This window comes from Aquarana catesbeiana, linkage group LG02 (genome assembly GCF_042186555.1).
Source record: "Aquarana catesbeiana isolate 2022-GZ linkage group LG02, ASM4218655v1, whole genome shotgun sequence".
NCBI classification, from domain to species: domain Eukaryota; kingdom Metazoa; phylum Chordata; class Amphibia; order Anura; family Ranidae; genus Aquarana; species Aquarana catesbeiana.
In genome coordinates this window covers 200516950-200538047 of record NC_133325.1, presented here as the reverse complement: position 1 = coordinate 200538047, position 21098 = coordinate 200516950, and the positions used below count along the sequence as shown (strand labels likewise).

Sequence of the window (21098 nt, the reverse complement as noted above, 5' to 3'; positions counted from 1 at the left end):
CATCCATGTAACAAAAAAAATGAAACATTGTAATGCACCATGGTGTTTTATACCCGATTCAGATGTACAAAGATGTGAAAATCTTAGGAGGCCACATACAGGAACAAAGATTTAGACTTTTCCATACTTTCTGATCACTATGGTAGACAGGACACCATATTTTCACAAATAAGGTTATTGTTTTTCTAAATTAATAAAATACAAATTCTGTTAGAATTTCAATGTTCATACAAGTCTGTATACATAGAGCGATACCAATTTTTGTTAACATTTATTCTGGGTGTTATTTGTTTTATTGCTGTGCATGTTTAGTCTGCAGGACATTCATTTTCCTAGTTAGGAACATCTTGAAACAATTTATAATAATCAAGACTGAGCATTCATAATCTGTAATAAAGATTTTGAATGAAGATCAATCCTTTACCATTATCTGTAAATATATCTGCCATGTAAACAAACATGGAAAACAGGTATTTTATTTCTGTTCAACAACACTGAAAACATCAAAAGGTATTGGGTGGGAGAGACACAAACACAAAAGAAATATAAAACAGAAAGAGCTGACATTATGATGAAAAACTCTGCTGGTTATCACCATTTTCTTGTTCCAGATAAAACAGTCAAATGCTAGAACAGAGGAATGCGGTAACCTTAACATCATCCATGTTATGTACTTGCCTCTGAAGCTGAAAGAATCCTCTATTATTTACATTTAATTGAGAGCGCTTTTATAAAATTTGAAGCAGTTTGTAAAGTTGAGTTTTGTTGCGATGCTGTGACAGGATTACATTAAAAAATTGCAAGTATTTCCCACAGACAAAATAAAAAGTCTTCAATCCTATGCAAGGTCTCTAATGTACTAACGCTTGTTTGGTTTCCATTCATTTTGCTGTTTGTAGAATGAGCAAAATTAAATATCCATAAGTCTAGTTGTTTGGGAAAGACAGAGTTACTTGAGAAATCTGTATTCCTTTTACAGAACAAACATAAAAATGATAAACTGATGTTAAACATGAACTTGTGAAACCAGATACAAGCAAGTTTTTTTTAACGATGAGACTACACATAAAAAAAGAACTGTTCAAAAACGTTCTCACTACATGATATATTGGCATTTAAACTGACAGGTATGATACAAAGGTTTTTGAGTACCTGAGTAGGTCAGTGGGTGAACTCAGACAATGCAAAGAAAGAAGCTAGAGAAGGTTTTCTAAACTCCTCAGCCCTTGACGCCACATAAATTTGCTAACTAAAACCTGAAAAAAAACTTTATTTTAACAGTTAAAAGTTAAAAAAAAATTACCGCAGACCACAGCTCTTCCACCTAGGCACTGGTGAAGTCATTCAGCCTTTCAGTGGGATCTTGGGAAGCCTCAGGACTCCAAGTATGGCAAGAATGCACTCCTGCATCTGGGATCCTCAGATTTCTCAAGATCTCATTGAAAGGGGTCATGGCCAAGAGCTGGGTATGTGAGTAGACATGTCCCACGGAGCTCCCGCACTTGATCTGGTATAGATCCTGCTCCCAGCTGGAATTCTGACCATAAACACCACCAGATCCTGCTGGAATCATCCCTGATCCTCCTGGCTTCCCTAGCTAATCAATCCGGTGGCAGGGTGACCCGCAAGCAGCAGGAGGAAGGAGAGCAGCTGGACCTCCAACATAGCATTGCGGCGGCCCAGTCTCAGCGAGCTCATGGTGGGGAGAAGCTGAAGGATGTGAGTAAGCCTCCCAAAACAGATGGGAAAGAGCTCCCACAAGATATGCTATATTATGCCCAGAAGCTAACTGGGGGGACAGGGAAAGCTTAAGAAACTGACTTAGAGGCAATCCCTGCCATCTTTCATAATGAGTACGAGGGAGAGCTGTCCACAAAGGGCCCCTCAGTAGCCACTACACCTCAGCTTACTTACACAGAGGAAGATGTGGAGGATGATGAGACTGATCAACCCACTTTGGTTGATATTCTCAGGGCTGTTCATAAATGCACGGCCTCCGTAAATACCCTGAAACAGAACTTTGGGGGGTTGAAGGATGAGTTGGGCCTAATCCGCCATGATTTGCAAAAGATCCGGGAGCGCACCACAGCAGTGGAAGGCCGCATTAGTGACGTTGAGGATAAATTGAGAGCTAGAGAGAGAAAGAATGTCGTGCATAATGGAGTCCGCATCTCCTTCTACCTAGATTACTCTGCAGAGGTTCAGCGGCGCAGGGCCTGGTTTACAGATGTTAGAAAAAATTACTACAGCACCTGAATGCAACATATACTATGCTTTTTCCTGCCAAACTTCGTGTGTCTGTCAGGGGTCAAGCCCACCTTTTTGAAAATGCGGCGGAGGCCTCAAGATAATTGGATGCCAACAAACACTTTTTCCGGCAAGCAGGTCGTGTGGAGGTGGAGGGAGACTGATAGGTTCTGCGGGTCTAGTACAAAAGAATCCGAGCCTCACTCCTTTCTAGCTCCCTATTGAGATCGTACATATTCAGCTGGGAGAGACAGCTACCCTTACACGTTTGGAGAGCGATGGATTTTGCTCCTACTTTATTTCTACAAGAGTTAGTTGTTACCTACTAGGACATTTGATTACTTTCACAAGTTTCCAGTGGATTACAAATTGGGTTTTGAGCAGTGACCCCCTGCTGGCAATACTGTTTGTTTTTGTTAACTGTTCTACCTGTTTCTTCCTACATGCGAGTCAGACCAATATACCAAAATATCCTATCACATGGAAGATTCCGCCCATAGGCAGAGACTGTTTCAGTTTTATCTTTTATTTTCTTACCGATAACCAGCATTTTTTTCAGAAGTCTGTGACCATACAGTTGGGGAATTCCCTGGTCCAAACAGCTTTGCGGGTGACACAATCTGCGCTTGGCCGGAGAGGAGGCCTTGTCCATACAGGTGTGCCCCTGCATCCATGGTGTGTAGTCAGGCAGGGATCTGCCTGGGATATTCGAACTAAGTGTGTGATCATGGCATGTTTTTCTGATATAAACTTGACTGATAATGATGTCTACGGTCCCCATTGTTTCATGGAACATTAGAGGCATTTAAAGCCCGCTTAAACGCACTATGGTCTTTGCCTTCCTTAAAAAATACTTGCCTGAAATATGTGCCCTGCAAGAGACTCATTTAGTCCCTGACACTTTAGCTTCTGTGAATTTCACTTGGGTAGGTTGGATGTACCACTCCACTCACACCTCCTATTCTAGGGGGATGAGTGTTCTGGTGCACAGGTCTTTGGACTTCCAACTATTTGACAAATTGATAGACACTGAAGGTCACTATGTATTTTTGCTTTGCAGAATATTTCAGTTGAAGTGTATAATTGCTGCTATGTATGTTCCACCACCTTTCACATCAGCCATTCTAAGAGTTCTTCTAACGTACCAAATGGGCAGCCCAGATGTCCCCCTGATCTTAATTGGTGAACTTATTTGCTATTTAAACCCAATGTTAGATAAACACCCCCCTTTGGCTGTCGGGCATAGTGGCTGCCGTACAGCACTATTGAAATTTGTAGAAGAGGAGGGGTGGGTGGATCCATGGAGTACTCGTAATCCTCAACAAAAGCAGTTTTCATGCTTTTTCTAAAACACAAGTCTCTTCCCAGAATCGACTCATGTCTCTGTACATCATCAGTAGTTCCCCTCAGAGGATATACAATACGTGAGCGGGGAATATCAGATCACTCACCTGTACTTGTCTTCTTGAATGCCAAACTTACCACTTCACTGCCACGGGTACCATGGAAGCTAAACGCATTTTGGCTGTCACTAATTACTACCGATGGTAAAATAGCCACTCTGATCACTGTTTTCTGGCAGGATCATTCTCACCACCTGGATCTAGCTGCTGTCTGGGACACTTTCGAAGCGATTTTTAGGGCATTTTTATACAGGAGGTTACAGCTGTAAAGAATTTAACGAGAGTCCAACAGGCTGCATGGTTGGTACACAGATTGGAAGCAGTGTTTATTGCTGACCCTTCAGACACCCATAAGGATGCCTGGCTGGCAGCTTAGGAAGCGTTAGACCGCATCACTACATCTGGGGCGGATAGAAAGTGTTTCTTTACTAAATTAGCTTTTTATGAAGAGGGGGAGCCGACGGGACGCCTATTGGCTAACATTGTACAGTCTCAGCACACCTTACCAGCCATTGGAGCATTGCCTACTAAATTGGGGGAAATTGTTAATACTCCAGATCTTATTATTCAGGAACTGGTGGATTTCTACTCTGGTCTTTATGGCTCCCAGAGGGGCTACTCTCTTGAAGCTCTACAGGAATTTCTGGGGGGGATAGAGTTACCCAGTCTGTCAGATTCCCATAGACGGATGTTAGACACCCCTATAACATTGGAGGAGCTGCAAAAGGCCAGTTTCTTCCCCAATCATAAGGCCCGGGGAAGGACGGTGTCCCTATGGAGTGTTACAAGCAATATGGGGAGGTCATTTTGCCACACCTACTTAAAGTGCTCAATAATGCCAGGAGGAGTGGATCCTTTCCAGACTCCATGGCTGGGGCCAACATTGTTCTCTTACTAAAACCAGGGAAAGACCTACTAGATCCGGGTTCTTATAGGCCTATATCTCTCTTGGAGAGCAACATCAAAATTAGCCAAAGTGCTGGCTTTGAGATTGAACAAGGCTATTTTCACTATTATTCATGCTGACCAGGCCGGCTTTATGTCTCAGAAATCAACAGCGATTAACCTGCACAGACTATATCTTAACATACAGTGCCCAAGAGACAATAGTGGAGATAGGGCTTTGCTGTCACTGGATGCCCATAGGGCATTCGACAGTATAGAATGGCAGTACCTATGGGCAACAATGGCCAAGTTTGGATTTGGTGACACTTTTCTCTCATGGGTTCAGTTGCTGTATGATGTGCCCCTGGGGCAACAATCAGAGAGGCGGGATGGATCTCACAGCCCTTCCCTTTGCACAGGGGCACCTGACAAGGGTGTCCTCTGTCCCCTCTCCTTTTCGCTATTGACATTGAGCCATTAGCAGCTATGATCCGCTCAAACTCCAGAATCCGTGGATTCCAATATGGAGGGTTACAGGAGGAAATCCTGCTGTATGCGGATGACACCATGCTCCTTCTTGGGTATACCTCTGAATCTCTGAGAGAGGCAAAGTCAGTCATATCCACTTTTGGTACATACTCAGGATTGGTTATTAATTGGATCATCCATTATGTTACAGGATGCCAATTCTGACAACCAGGTGACTACCATGCAAAACATCCCAGTATCTATCTCCTTTAAATACTTATGCCGCGTACACACGAGCGGACATTACGGCGGACTTTGCCCGGCGGACTTTTCGATGTACTTTCCGACGGACTTTCTGAATGAACGGACTTGCCTACACACAATCCACCAAAGTCCGTCGAATTCGTACGTGATGACGTACGACCGGACTAAAACAAGGAAGTTCATAGCCAGTAGCCAATAGCTGCCCTAGCATGGCTTTTTGTCCGTCGAACTAGCATACAGACGGCGGACTTTTTCGACCGGACTCGATTTCAACGGATAAATTTTAAACAAGTTTCAAATCTAAGTCCGTCCAACTTTTGAGAAAACAAAGTCCGCTGGAGCCCACACACATCGAATTGTCCGACGAAATCCAGTCCGCCGGGCAAAGTCCGCCGTAATGTCCGCTCGTGTGTACGCGGCATTAGGCATTTATGTCACTCCTAACCCCTTGGAATATGTTTCCCTCAACTTATCGCCCCTAATGGGGCGCATTAGCGATAAATCCAAGGTGTGGTCCAAACTCCGGGTGTCTGTGGTCGGGAAAGCTAACCTTATTAAGATGGTGTTTATACTTCAACTTCTTTACGTTTTGCACAATGCTCCAATGGTGATCCCCTCAAAAATGTTTTGCATTAGTAATTCAATGTTTAGGTCATTTTTGTGGTTAACTAGACCCCCATGAATTAAACTGGAACTACTTCAGAAACCTAAGGAGGCGGACGGGATTAGCTTTGCCCAACCCCTGGCTATATTATCTGGCAGCTCAGTTACAACACATTGCTCAAGTCATATCTGTGGATTGGGTGGCAGTGGAAGGGGGCGAGGATTCCACTATTGTCTTAATGGATCATGTGACTGGGACTAGTGATGTGGCTATGGGTCTAGAGGCATTGGCATATGCCAAACCTAACAAACTGTTTCCCACGTTTGTCCTCATGCAAAAAATATGGAATAAGACCAGACAATTTCAAAATGTCACTGGCTTCACTAACTAAAGCCCTATCTGGCATAACAAATACTACCCTGTACTGCTTCCACTGGACAGCGGACCTAGGTGAAAAAATATGGGATCACTTGTCTGAAACATATCTTTTGCAATGGCAAATTATGTTCTTTTACTGAACTACAACAAAATTTCCACGTACCGCTCTCTGTACTTATGTGCTTTTACTACTTGCAGTTGCAGCATGCTATTAAAGCGGAGTTCCACACAAAAATGGAACTTCTGCTTTTCGGAACCCTCCCCCCCTCCGGTGTCACATTTGGCACCTTTTAGGGGGGAGGGGGGTGCAGATACCTGTCTAAGACAGGTATTTGCACCCACTTCCGGCATAGACTCCCATGGGAGTCTACGCCTCTTCCCATCCCCACTGCGCTGTCTCCTGGGAAACACACAGCTCCCGGGAGAGAGCGGGGACCACTTGGGACACGCAGCGCAACTCGTGCATGCGCAGTAGGGAACCGGGATGTGAAGCCGCAATGCTTCACTTCCTGATTCCCTCACCCAGGATGGCGGCGGCAGCTGCCGAGAACCGAGCGGGTTCTCGGCGTCGCCTGCTGACATCGCTGGACCCTGGGACAGGTAAGTGGCCATGTATTAAAAGTCAGCAGCTGCAGTATTTGTAGCTGCTGGCTTTTAATTTTTTTTTTTTTGGCGGTGTGGGTGGACCCCCGCTTTAAGGCACAATCGGATGGGGAACCATGCTTACTATCCCCGACCTGAATGGCCAGGCCTCTACATTTAATTATATGGCCGAGGTCGCTCAACTCAAAGGGTTTATTTCAAATGGCTACTCAATGTTATCTTCCATATTCTTACGGGGTTTTCCTACTGGAGTTATGAGTACGTGGGAAAGAGACGTGGGTATATTTGAGGAAGAACAGTGGGAGGAGGTTATGCAGGCAGTACAGGCATGCTCTCTTAATGTAACGCAGCGCTTGTCCCAACTTTACATAGTCTTGCGGGTGCATTTTACGCCTTCCTAGGCTGTGTACAATGGGTGTGAGGGATGATTCTATGTGCACCAAATATTGTAGGGATCATGGTGATTTAATCCATCTACTGTGAAGATGCCCAAAACTCCATCTGTACTGGGCTGACCATCAGAACACCTCCCGGTCAGTTGATCTCTGAGCATTTAAGACATTTTCTAAGACAACCAACAAAGCTCTATATCAGAAACCTACTTATAGGGCTCTGAAAATCCAATTACAAGGGATGGCTGATCTCTCTCATTACTAGGTGCATACTGGCAGCCTTGCATCTCTGGCTTCTCTAAAAATTTGGGTTATGGAAGATAATTAGTGGCTAGCGTGCTCCAGTAAAATTTTCTATTTCAGTCAAATCAATGCTGCCAAACATAGAGCAACACTACTGCAAATACATCTTAGTGCAGAAATTTTAGCATGGTCAGCTCTGTCCTGTTTGTATGAACATTTAATAATGATGATAAAGTATGACTTTTTTAATATACTATTACATAATATCTAGTATTTTAATTTATAAGCCTAAACCTTAATGGCTAGTCAAGTGGGCCCAAATAATAAACAGTCACCCTACAAAACAAAATGTATGGCTTTTGTGTTTATACATATATGACTTATAATGGACCCATAGTATAAGTATTCAATCTTAGGGAATAGTCATCATGTAATCATATATCTTATTATTCTGCTGTCTACGTCATATTTTTCAGGTAGATTTCAGAACCTATACTGTGTATACTGTCAATATGCATAATTGAATTAAAAATTTGAACTGCTTTTATCTCATTTCAGAAAGGGAATAAAAGGGTTACAATAGTTCATGAATACTTAAACTTGATGCATTTGAGTGGGGCTTAAATCACCCTGAGAAAAGCAGAGACTGCATCAATGAATATTAAACTGGAGCCATGGTGTTCAGTCTGAAGAAAGACCATCTTGGATCAGTCAGACTGTGACGGATGGAGTCAGCTGGCAGGACTGCATATCATACAGTGAGAGCGAGAAAAGGAACAGAGACAATGAAGGAGTGAAATAATTTTATCTCACTCTGCCCAAGGGAAAAAATAGATTCCAAGCTCTTAAGACAGGATTCATTTCACTCACATTTTTATATATGTACCTTCTTATAGAAGAATAGGCGATAGAAAAAAAGTGAAATAAAGCGTTATTAATAAATGGCTCATATGGGCATACCCAGAATATTTATATATGCATTCTCTCAATTCAAAAACTAAACGTAAACAATGAGGTAATAGAATAGCAAATAAATATAGACAAGGAAAACAGAACTTAAGGGAACATGTTTTATATTGCAAATCAGTAAGTAGTGTCTATTAGCATCAATTAGGAGCTGGAACTCCTTTTGCCTTTGTTAACTATTTGGTTATCTAAAACAGGAGGAGATAAGCAATTAATGACAGGTTTACCTCTCACCACCTTCTGGTATCAGTAAATGCTAAGAGCTCAGAAAAACACTCCAGCATCTCTGTGCCTTCTTTCGGTAAATATGAAGCACAAGATGTGGCAAGAATCCATTCACTGTCAGCACCCTCACGTGACTCTTGTATCTTGAGGAATAATGACAGCTCTTAAGACCATAAGATTTGTATTAAGCTTAACATGGACATTAGATGGCAGCTGAATGGCCAGGCATTATATGGCCCTAGGAAGTTTTTTTTCTAACATCTGTTTGACAGAAAGCATGTTTTGATTACCCCCAAGTATATGTGTATGCCTACAGAACAGAATTAAACAGACTTGCCAGACAAATTTGAATTTTGTTTTTCTTAGCTTGGGGAGGTAGCTAGGGGTTGAAAAATGTTCAGCAAGTCCACTATCTTTTCTATGATTGCGGAAGAAGGTTAGCTAATGGATGAAAAAATCCAACAAGGTCTGTGGGTGTCTTTATACAGCACTTGAGCCGGGGAAGTTACTCACTGGACCTAAATGATAATGTAAAGATATATATTTTTTTACAGGAACATATAAAAGGTTTGCACAATCCAGATCCAACACATAAGGGTTAAATATGAAGTACACAATGCATCTTAGTAGCATTCCCAGAAGGCATTGAGAAGAAATGAGGGGGAGGAGCGGAAGAGTAGGGGAGGGAGGCGAATGAAGAGCGGGGTGGCGGGGAGTTGAGAGGAGGAGGAGGAGGAGAAGAAAGGGACAGGGAGAAAGTAGGGGAAAGAAAGGAGAATAACTCAAATCAGGCTCAGCTGGCTCATGAGCATCAATCCAGGTGGACAACACTTTGTCAAACTTCTTGGGACAAAAAGTTTTTTTTGTACAATGGCAATACCGCGTTTACCGCAGACACCCAACCAGTGAGTGTGGGTGGATTGGGCTGCTTGCAACAAAGTAGCAGCTCCCTAAATGCATAGTAAAGCGCAAAAAATAAGCATAACTTCATATGTCTAGAGGCTACAATGTTGTCCATAATGCTCAGTAACACCATGCATGGATCAAGATGCAGAGACCAATCACAGAGGTCATTCAAATCAGCAACCACTGACTTCCCAATACGAGCGGATAGCTGGGCATTGCCACAAAATATAAAAAAAGGTTCCAGTGTAAAGAAAGATATTTTTAGGTAAGTAGCATTAATGAACATGCCTCTTATATTTTCTATATTTACAATGACATCATACATTATATATCTAGGGGTTCCTGTAAACTAGGAGGAATCTTTCTGCATATTAACCACTTCACGCCGGCAGTACGTCATATGACGTCATGGAATTTCAGTGGTGATATCTGAATGATGCCTGTACCTACAGGCATCATCCAGATATAATTTTTTTTCGCCAGTGATTCTGTGCACCGTAAGAACAATCATAGCAGCAGTTCAGCTGCTTGATCGTTCTTACAGGCGGCGGTGCTTCTCTGGTCTCCTCCGGTGCTTCTCCGGTCTCACCCATGCGATCAGCGAGCTGGGGAATGAATCGGTCGCCATAGAGATTTCTGTTGACCAGATGGTCCCCAGTCAACACTACGACCCTTGGAGGCCCGAGCGCAACGTGAGAATGTCACGTCTGGGCTGGCGGATGTAAACAATGCCAGGGACTCGGCTGGAAAGTGCAAGACAGTTTATTTTTTTTTTATCTTGGTCTTTCCAGCCTGAAGGGAGAGATTTTTATAGACCCCGGATCTCTCCATAAAGAGGACCTGTCACGCACTATTCCTAGTACAAGGGATGTTTAGATTCCTTGCAATAGCAATAAAAGTGATCAAAAAAATGTAACGAGAAAGTGTAAAAATAAAGAATAAAAAAAAAAAAAAAATTTAAAGTGCCCGTCCCTGCGTGCTCACGCACAGAAGCGAACGCATACATAAGTTGCGCCCACAACAATTCTAGCCTAAGACTTCCTCTGTAACTCCAAACAGGTAACCTGTAAAAAATTTGAAATTGTCGCCTATAGAGATTTTTAAGTACCAAAGTTTGGCGCCATTCCACGAGTGTGCGCAGTTTTAAAGCATGACACGTTAGGTATCCATTTACTCAGCGTAACATCATCTTTCACATTATACAAAAAAATTGGGCTAACTTTACTGTTTTGTTTTTTTTAATTCATGTTTTTTTTCCCCAAAAAAAGTGCGTTTGAAAAATTGCTGCACAAATACCCTGTGACATAAAAAGTTGCAACGAACATCATTTTATTCCCTAGGGTCACTGCTAAAAAAACATATAATGTTTGGGGTTCTGAGTAATTTTTTAGAAAAAAAATTATGATTTTTACATGTAGGAGCGAAGTGTCAGAATTGGACCGGATGGGAAGTGGTTAAAGTGAACGCTCACAAAAACAAGAAAGGGCTATTCTACATAATTATTACTAGGGGTGACATTTGTTTCTCCCCCTTGCAAGGTACCCTCCCAATGTTGTAAAGCATGTGGCCTGGTGTGGTTCAGGATAGGGAACAGCAGGCTGCATGTCTAGATAAGGGTCTGGTTTGAACTCCACACCATTTTCCCCTACTTTTTAAGGGACACATAAAAAAAAAAAAAAAAAAAATAGAAAACAGCATGGGGAAAATTCCAACCAGACCTATATCCAAGCATGCAGAGGGGCCAAAAAAGGGAGAGCAGTGAGCCTGCAGTCACCCCTCCCCCTTTTTCCTGAACTATACTAGGCCAAATACCTGTCAACATTGGCAGGGTACCTTGGAAGGGGGCTACTCTTGAGGGACAAGGGCCTCTTCTCCACAACCTACAGCAGAGGCTGTACACAGAATGCACAGAGGTGCCTGTTTTATGACAAACATCAACTTTGTTATGTTACAGTTTTGAAGATACTTGGTTAAAACCTTGTAATCTATCGTTTCTATCGTTTATACAGCTCAGAAACATGCAGACAATTTATTCAGCAGATTTATTAACAAAAAAGGGCAATGTTAGGGCAATGTGATAGCTCAGTATGAATTACACATGATCTATAAAAGGTGAAGCAAAAGTCTCTAACCTCTATCCCCCATACTAATGATCTGCGTACTACTTTAATCTGTATAGGTGGGATAGACAGAAATATAGCCTGTAGACTGTGTAGGTAAATCAAAAAGCCTACAGTGTTTTGAGTATATATCCATTATCACATGCTACTTTGCCTATACACCAACGCCAAAGTAGTCCTGCAACAGGAATTATAAAACAGAACCAGTACTGCCTTATCTTTCAGGTCAGTTTTACCTAAAGGTCCCACATGAGCTACATGGACCAATAAGACGCTAGGTACCTTACTGGACTGAACACCTATGCATAATGACATTTATAAGTCTGTACATCTCTTAAGGTGTATGTAACAAGAATGTAAGCAGCACCTAAAGCTCAGGAAACTACAATTATGAAAGGTAAATTCTGTTGGGTTACCGATCTATTCACCCTCATCATCAATGGTTATTGCACTGTAAATGCTTATTGGATTTAGGCACAAATACAGTCTGATACTTACTGGGGTTAGGAGGAAAGAGAGTGCAGCTTTTAGAGTGGATGATTTCTTTGACAATCGGCAGCTGTGGAGGTGGTATTAGGCCCATACTAGCCAACATGGGATTAATTGGTGTTATCCCAGTCATCATGCTCAGACTTGGATCAAATCCTGGTACACAGAGCGAATCTGGAGATAGACAAAATAGGAGATATACCTTAAAAGAGATTAAAAAGAAAGATCTGATGTTGCAGCACAGAACATTACATACTCTGTGGGAAGAATGACGATCTCCCAGTGTGTGAGAAGCCATTTATTCAATGGGTGGGAGAACAGCTTGTAAACACTAACATGCAGGGAAGTCACAGAGACTTCTGTGTAATTAAAATCTATAACGAAATTGAATATCTGCAACAGAAATCTCAAAGCAAACACTTGGCATTACCATTCATTTTTAAATGCAAGTCGCCTGATTTGGCTCAAGTTGATGAAAAAAAAACTGATAATTGTCCAGTTGACCAATTTATGCAAAAAAAAAAAAAAAAAAAAAACACTTCCCTTTTTTTTATTTTTCCTGTTTGTGCTTGAAGAAAGGAGTTTTGTGTCACTGCTTAGACATTAGTAATGTCTGTTGTTCAAAGGCGTGAAATTGTGGACTGATCATTTCTAACATATACTGTAAAAAGGAATGCACGCCTTATAGCAATGTGATAATTTGGTGGATAGTAATATATTTAAATCTAAACTCCAAGCTGGATAATAAAATAACATGTATATGATGTATTTTTAGATATAGTTAACATACAGTAAGTAGCTGAATCTGCTTTCCTGTAAATCACCTGCACAAAAGCACCAACACTAGTGCTTTTAGAACGATCGGATTTTCCGACAACTTTGTGTGACTGTGTGTATGCAAGACAAGTTTGAGCCAACATCCGTCGGAAAAAATCCTAGGATTTTGTTGTCGGAATGTCCGAACAAAGTCCGACCGTGTGTACGGGGCATAGGAGAGGTATTGCCAACAAAGTGAGCCAGTTAGGGTTTTTTTGCATTGAATAATGCTGTCAGTCTAGGACTATAGAAAGGGGGGGGGGGGGAATTAATAAACTCATCATTGTGCCACTGAAAATTCATTGTCCAATGAGCAGCTGAGGTAGAGTGTGCCATTAACTCCATGGACTGGGAATGTATGATAATATTGATGATTAGAGGTCGACCGATATGGGCTTTTCTCTGGCCGATGCCGATATTTAGAAATCGCAGTGGCCGATGGCCAATATATGATGCCGTTTTTTTTTGTTTTGGCCCGATATGTTAAGCCGATTTTTTTTTTTCTTTTTTTTTGCCCTTCAACTCATAAAATCGAACAGTTAGACCCCTTTCACAATGGGACATTTTTTAGGCACTTTTGGGCTAAAAATAGTGCCTCTAAAGTGCCTGCAAAATGGCTCCCCTGCAGTCTCAGTGCGAAAGCCTGAGTGCTTTCACACTGAGGCGATGCGCTGGCAGGATGTTGAAAAAGTCCTGCAAGCAGCATCTTTGGAGCGGTTTATACCGCTCCTCCACCACTCCTGCCCATTGAAATGAATGGGCACCTCTGCCGAAGCACCTGCAAAGCGTTTCGGCAGCGGCGCTTCACGGGCGCAGTTAACCCCTTCCTCAGGCGCTAGCTGAATCAGCTGAAACAGTGCTGTACAATAACAAAAATACAAATAATTATCTCAATCATATCAAAGTAAAATGCAAAGCAATAATCCTGTCTAGGTGACACAAAACCTTTGAAATAAATACTGTGTAAACAATATTAAGCGGTTTTACAGACACAAATAATATTAGTCTTAAAGCTGAAAGTCTAAGGTTGCATTCACATATATGCAAATTGGATGCATTTTTAACTGCATACGATTCGCATGACATGTGAATCAAGCCGGCTTTTTATGGAGCCAGTTCACACATGTGTGGTGCAGCGGCAGTGCGAACTCGCTGCAAATTTAAAAAGAGCCCTGTGCATTTTTTGAGCACTGTGGTTCGGTTCAGATGCGTATTCCCGGCTATTGCTTTCTTTTTTTTTTTTTTTTTTTTCAAATATCAAGTTTATTCAACTCCAAACAGGGGTGGGGGCCCCGATACAAAAAACATAAACAATAAGCACTTTGTCATGGTCATTATACAGGGGTCAAATTAGTACAAAATATGATACAGTACATAGTTAGGTCTGCAACTTCCGAGTATATGAATATTTCAGGTAGGGAATAGAGAAACCCGAGACAATGTGCTGATATCTACAGCTCCGGGGTACCCCCCCCCCCCCCAACTTTTTCCATATTTTTAAAGAAAATGGGGACCGAAGTCCCTAGACTAGAGATGAGGTGGGAAAGATAAGGGAAAGGGTTTTAGAAGAAGAAAGAGAAGTAATAGAGAAGTAGTGGGAGGTGGGAGAAGAAGGAGACGGGAGAAGAAGGAGACATGGCGGTAGTTAAACCAGTATACCGGTCCCAACGGAGTCCACCTAAAACGTGTGGGGGAGAAGTTATGAGCCTAGTAAGCGTTGTCCTACCTCGGAAAAAATAAATGCGTTCCATATGTCCCATGTTTTTTTAAAGGTTTCTTGTTTATGTTGAGCAGTAAGGATCAGGTCTTCCATATTCTTTATGTCCTCCACTCTCCGCAGCCACATCGAGAGGGCTGGTGGAGAGGGTTGTTTCCAGCAAAGTGGGATACATGTCTTTGCTGCATTGAGCAAGTGGCGTGTGAGAGATTTCTTATATCTCTTGATGGGGATCGAGGAAAGGTGTAGGAGAAAGAACGAGGTCTCGTCTGGAATAATATACTCTGTGCACTTTTGTGTTATCCGTCTGACTTCACCCCAGAAGTCTTTCAACTTCGGCATGACCAAAAAATGTGGATCAAGGTTCCCTCCTCCTCAGCGCAGCGCCAGCACCGGCTCGAGGAAGAAGGGAAGCATTTCTGTAGTCTGGAGGGGGTCAGGTACCAACGGGTAAGGAGCTTGAAATTAGTTTCCTGAATTTTAGTGCAAAGCGAAGATTTAAGGGAAAGTGTGATTATACGTTGTCGCTGTGCTTCTGAAAACGAGCAGTTCAAGTCTCTCTCCCATCTGGCTAAGTAGGGAGGTGGGGGTTGTTCTTTTGGTGAGATTAATAATGAGTAAGTTTGGAACAGAATATGGGCTAATGGGCCTTCTCCTGAACAGAGCTCCTCGAACGTCGTTAGTTGGCGGACAAACGTTTGTGTTTTTGGTAGGGAGTGGAGGAAATGGTGCAGTTGGGCAGCTTTCCAGAAACGGAGGTGGTAGTCGCCTGCTGGGTTGGTTAAATCATGTATGGATGGCCATTTTCCTCCAATGATAAATTTGGCTGCGTGATCTCTACCTGAGTCTCTAAGGTTGTTATAGTCTGCTGTATGTAATCCCGGGGTGAAGTTTGGGTGGCCAAGGATAGGAAATAGAGGCGAGCTTTTTGTTGTGAGGGAGGTCTGCATGGCTGTTTGGTGGCTATGTCTCAGGGTGGTACCTATTGAAGGGTGTGACCTCAATTTAGGTGGGAGGGCATCAAAACACCATAGTGCACTCTTTAGAGGTATCAGTGTTTGGGACTGTTCCAGTTGGACCCAAAGTTTAAATGTTTTATTTCTCCTCCAGTCCAGTATTCGCCCTAGGTGAGAGGCAAAATAATATTGACGGATGTCAGGTAATGCTAGTCCCCCCTCTCTTTTGGGAAGCGTGAGCTGTGAATGTTTCAAGCGGGGCTTTTTATGAGCCCACACAAATCTGGTGAAAAGGGATTGGACCTGCTTGAAGAACGAGGATGGGATATGAATGGGTAATGCTTGGATCAGGTAGGTAAATTTAGGTAGAACGCACATTTTCAAAAGATTACATCTCCCGAACCAGGAGTGAAAACCTGTGTTCCACTTTTCTAACAATATCCGGGTTTTAATCAGCAAGGGTGGGAAGTTCAGTTCAAACGTTCGTGACAGGTCAGAGGGAATCTTTGTGCCTAGATATGTTAGGGCTGTATTCGTCCACTTAAAGTTGAAGTTAGACTGCAAGTCCCTCAGTGTCGGGGGGGGTATAGAAATGCCCATTGCTTCTGACTTTGAGAAGTTTATCTTTAAGTGAGACATGGCTCCATAGGTTTTAAATTCTTGCATGAGGTTTGGCAGAGAGATTCTTGGGTTGGTTAGGGAGAATAATAGATCATCCGCATATGCGGAAATTTTGCAGTGGGAGTCACCTATTTGAAGCCCTGTTATGTCTGGGTTTGCTCTAATAGTGCTTAAAAAAGGTTCCAAGGACAGGGCAAATAGTAGGGGGGAAAGGGGACAGCCTTGTCTAGTGCCGTTAGCAATAGAAAAGGGGCTTGATAGCACACCATTAACTTTTACTTGGGCTGAGGGGTTGGAATAAATATTTCGGATCCATGTCAGCATCCTGTCTCCTAAGCCGATATGGCGGAGAACTGAAAACATGTAGTTCCAGCTCACCCTGTCAAAAGCTTTTTCAGCATCGGTGTTCACAAATATACAGGGGGTCTTGTTCTTGTTTGCTACATGGATAAGATTAAGGGCTTTGATGGTGTTGTCCCTTGCCTCTCTGGAGGGAATGAACCCAACCTGGTCCAGGTGTATTAGGTTTTGGAGATGTTGTGCCAGTCTAGTGGCAATTATTTTGGAGAATAACTTTAGATCCAAATTTAAGAGGGAAATGGGTCTATAGCTTCCGCATGCGCTCGGGTCCTTCCCATCTTTATAAATCAGAGAAATATGGGCTTTAAGAGTCTCACTCGGGAACCTAGCTTCTTCTCCTAGGGCATTAAAAAAAGCTACTAATCGTGGGCCTAAAATGGGGAGAAAGACTTTATAGTATTGAGCAGTGTAACCATCTGGTCCTGGGGCCTTGCCTACTTTCATAGATTTCACTGCTGACTGGAGTTCCTCCAAAGTTATTGGTTCATCTAAGATCTCCTGGGTTTCAGCCGAAAGGGATGGGAGCTGTGAGTCTGAAATGTATTTTTCTACAGTTGCTCGTTCGCTAGGGGAGCTGGGGAGATTATATAAGTTGGAGTAAAAGTCTCCAAACTCTTTGGATATTTGCTTTGGGGTAGTGGCTCTTTGGCCATCAGGGCCGATTATTTGTGGGATATAAGCTGCTGATTTAAGTTCTTTCACAGATCTGGCCAATAGTTTCCCGCATTTGTCTCCCGATTCATAGGAGAGTTTGCGGCAAAACTGAAGGGCCGCTTTTTGTAGACAAGAGCCCAGAGCTCCCACCCACCCCGACATCCCATCGGTAGTAAGCAATGTAAAGGAAAATAAAAAACAGAATGCTAAAATTAACTCAGAAAATTAACATTGGACACCAGAAAACCTGTGTTCTCAACAGTAAGCTAGTGAATCGCTCATTTCTTCGTCACGCGCCCACTAGAAATTGTTTGTGGGAATATGACTGAAAATGAGTGCTCCTATGACCCCTTCAGCCTACATCCATAGACCGGGTTCCGTACTCATCTTGGGCAAGGCGGAGGAACCATCAGCCTACAGTGCAGTGGTATACATTTCTCCAGGTAACTATAACATCTAAACCAACATAACTGAGAGTTCACTTGATATTGAAGCAGATGACCGCATACTCTACAAACTGGTAAGATATCCTAATAAATTCTGTAGTTGAGAGTATAGGAGACGTCCATATATGGGGTGGTATAGGTATTAGGCTATGGTAGTTCTCCTGAACTCCTGCGCCCTGCACGGGGTGGCTCAAAACAGAGAGGATATCCTCCAGCGCAGTGAATGTACTGTTCATTGTGGTTGAGCCAAAATCACTGCACAACGTGACCCCAGTACAGCATGAGTTCCGCCATGAGGCTAACTGGGCAAAAAGGGGGTATGTCCGCGGTGGTGAATCAAAGTAAAGGGCAAGAAAAATGAGTAGGAGGGATTCTCAGTAATGTCTTGTGGCGTAGTAGTGGGCGTACAAGGTGTACTGAGTCAGCCACATCGTTAGTGTGAGAATATACAGGGGAGAGAAAAAACAATATGGGGTCTTGGAGACTAAGCAGCGGTAGATAGAAGACAGTCACATCTACTCACGTTTCCCGTATCTCATCTTGAGATAAAGAGCGGGGACGACGTCCGTATCTTTGTTGTCTCTGCGGTTGAGGAACTTGTCCCTGTGAGGTGGTTATTCGTCCTGGCGCACGAGGGAGGTAATCCAGCCAGTTGGGGATGTTGATCGGGTCTGTTCCCAGGAAGGTGAAGAGCGCAGGCAGAGATTCCGGGGACCTCAGAAGGAATGACTTCTGGTCTTTGAGGAAGGTGACCGACAGCGGAAATCCCCAACGATAGGTGGCATTGCTGCGTCTGGCTAGGTCGAGTAGGGGTTTCAAGAGGGCGCGTCGGTGGAGAGTCGGTCTGGAGATGTCAGGTAGGATCTTCACTGTTGCGCCATCAAATTCTATATCTCCTGCTTCCCAGGCACCACGAGAAATGGCCTCCTTATGAATGTAGTGATGTAGTCGGCAGATCACATCGCGTGGTCTGGTAGGGTCTGACGGGCGAGGACCCAGGGCTCTATGGACTCGATCGATCTCCACACTCTCAGGCAGATGGTCCCCCGCCACTCTTTTGAAAATATCTGTGACAGTGGCTAGTAGGTCTGATGGGCCCGTTGCTTCCGGGAGGCCTCGGAGCCGCAGGTTGTTCCTACGGCTCCGGTCCTCCATTTCCTCCATGCGCAGCTGAAGGTCCACTGTGGCGCAAGCCTGGTCTTTGGATTCCAAAGAGGCCACTCTCTGCTCGAGGGTCAAAAGAGAGGACTCTCCTGTTGTAAGACGGGAAGATAGGGATTGCATGTCTTGTTTAATTTCTTTCATCTCACGCTTATGTGCGGCCTCCACCTTTCCCACTAAGGCCTCGATATCCGCTCTTGTCTGGAGAGCCTGCAGGATTGCCTTTAACTCCGCGTCCGCCCTGAAGGTGACAGGAAGGGGGGTCATGTTCCCCCGAATCTCAGTAGACATGCCCGGGGAGCTTGGGTACACCACCGGGCTCCTTGATCCCTCTGAAGACTCTGGATCCATCAAAAGGGCTGGTGTCTGTGAGAGAGAGTCACGAGGTCCCGCCATCTTGGGGTCCGGGGAGCTGGGTTGCGATCTCCCAAAAAGTCTCTGGAAATCTCCTATAACAGGTGTGTTTGTAGCCGGGCTGGTTCTCTGTTTGTTCCTTCGGTTTGTTCGTCTCTTAGAAGAGAGCATTCTGCTTTAAAAAGAGCTGGAAATGCCGGGATGGGTGAGAGGTGGCCGGGAGCTCCTAGTGAACACAACTCCACTCGGCCATGTCCAGACCACGCCCCCGGCTATTGCTTTCTATTGTAGTGCACATCAAATCAATTTTGACCACAAATTCGATCTGGAAAAAAAAAAAAAAAAAAAAAAAACAGGCCCTTTCATGTCTGGTACGGATTTTAAGAGGAACCTCCAAAATTCATACAAGACCCTTATCCGAGCATGCTGTATGGCAGGCCAGGAAAAAGGGGGATGAACGAACGGCCTCCCCTCCTGAACCATACCAGGCCACATGCCCTCAATATGGGGGAGGGGGTTTGGGGCACTGCCCCCAATCCCAAAGCAGCTTGTCTCAATGTTGATGGGGGCAAGGGCCTCTTCCCCACAACCCTGGCCAGTGGTTGTGGGGGGGTCTGTGGGAAGGGGGCTTATCAGAATCTGGAAGCCCCCTTTAACAAGGGAGCCCCCAGATCTCGCCCCCCTATTCACCCCAAAAATTGCAAAAATGTTTTTGACAATTCTTTTATTAAAAATAAACATAAAATGTCCCCCTTTGCAGATCCAGCCACCCGCCACCACCAACCCGAAAAAAAAAAAAAAGCTTTGCTCGCACAGAAGGCTCCTGTTGTCTGCCTGTTGACGCATGACAGTCCTTAAAAGGTTAAAGGGTGGGGCCACCAGGCAACGTCACCGACCGGAGTATGTTGGGTCGTTGACGTTGTGGGGGTGTGTGTGGGGCGGTGCCATCAGGTGAGGTCGCCTGGGTGCCCCTGTCTCTTAGCTATTCTAGAACTGACAGTGAGAGCCTTTTTTTTTCATTTTTCGGGTCAGCGGTGGTGGCAGGATTTGTGATAGACGATGGATCTACATCTGACAGTTATTTTTTTTTAATAAAGGAACTATCAAAATCTGTGTTAGTGTTTTTATTTATTTTTGATACTTTTTGGTGAATGAGTAGGGGTACAATGTACTCCCTACTCATTCACATGGGGGCCCCCTTGTAAAAAGGGGCATCCAGATTCTGATAAGCCCCCTGCCCGCAGACCCCCACAACAACCGGCTAGGGTTGTGGGGAAGAGGCGCTTACCCCCATCAACATGGGGACAAAGGGCTTTGGGGAGGGGGGCAGTGACCCCCTTGCCCCAAAGCAACCCCCTATGTTGAGGGCATGTGGCCCTGGTATAGGTATTTGGATGATGGATTGTACAGGGCTTCGTGAGATGTTCAAAGCTTGGAATATTTATTTGTAACCTAACCCTGCTTTAAACTTCTACACAACTATATCCCTGACCTGTCTGGCGAGTTCCTTGGCCTTTATGATCATGTTTGTTCACTAAGGTTCTAACATGACAAAATGTGGAAAATGTTAAGGGGTTTGAATACTTTTTCACTGTATATATACCATAATACATATATTGAATAATACCTCCCTGATTGTTGCCGCTAGATGTATCCCCGCATCCACTCATGGAAACTGTCCATACATTCACAGACCCCCTTTGCTTTTCCACCTGCTTGAGTCATTTCTACATTCATATTTTGTAAGTTAAATATGAATATATATCCAAATGACTGATATGTACTGTATATACCTTATGGTCTTTGGGCTTTTGTAAGCC

The 21098-nt window shown here is 43.7% G+C and overlaps 1 protein-coding gene across 6 annotated transcripts in view; it reads right to left on the bottom strand.

Annotated features, from left to right (window-relative positions):
* Nucleotides 1–21098, bottom strand: part of ENOX1 (ecto-NOX disulfide-thiol exchanger 1) — an 855443-nt gene that overhangs the window by 178934 nt on the left and 655411 nt on the right. For all 6 annotated transcript variants that reach the window (XM_073614184.1, XM_073614181.1, XM_073614186.1 and 3 more), the window contains one exon: nucleotides 12203–12367. In XM_073614184.1, coding sequence (XP_073470285.1) covers nucleotides 12203–12367 — 165 coding nt within the window. The remainder of the gene's footprint in view (nucleotides 1–12202; nucleotides 12368–21098) is intronic.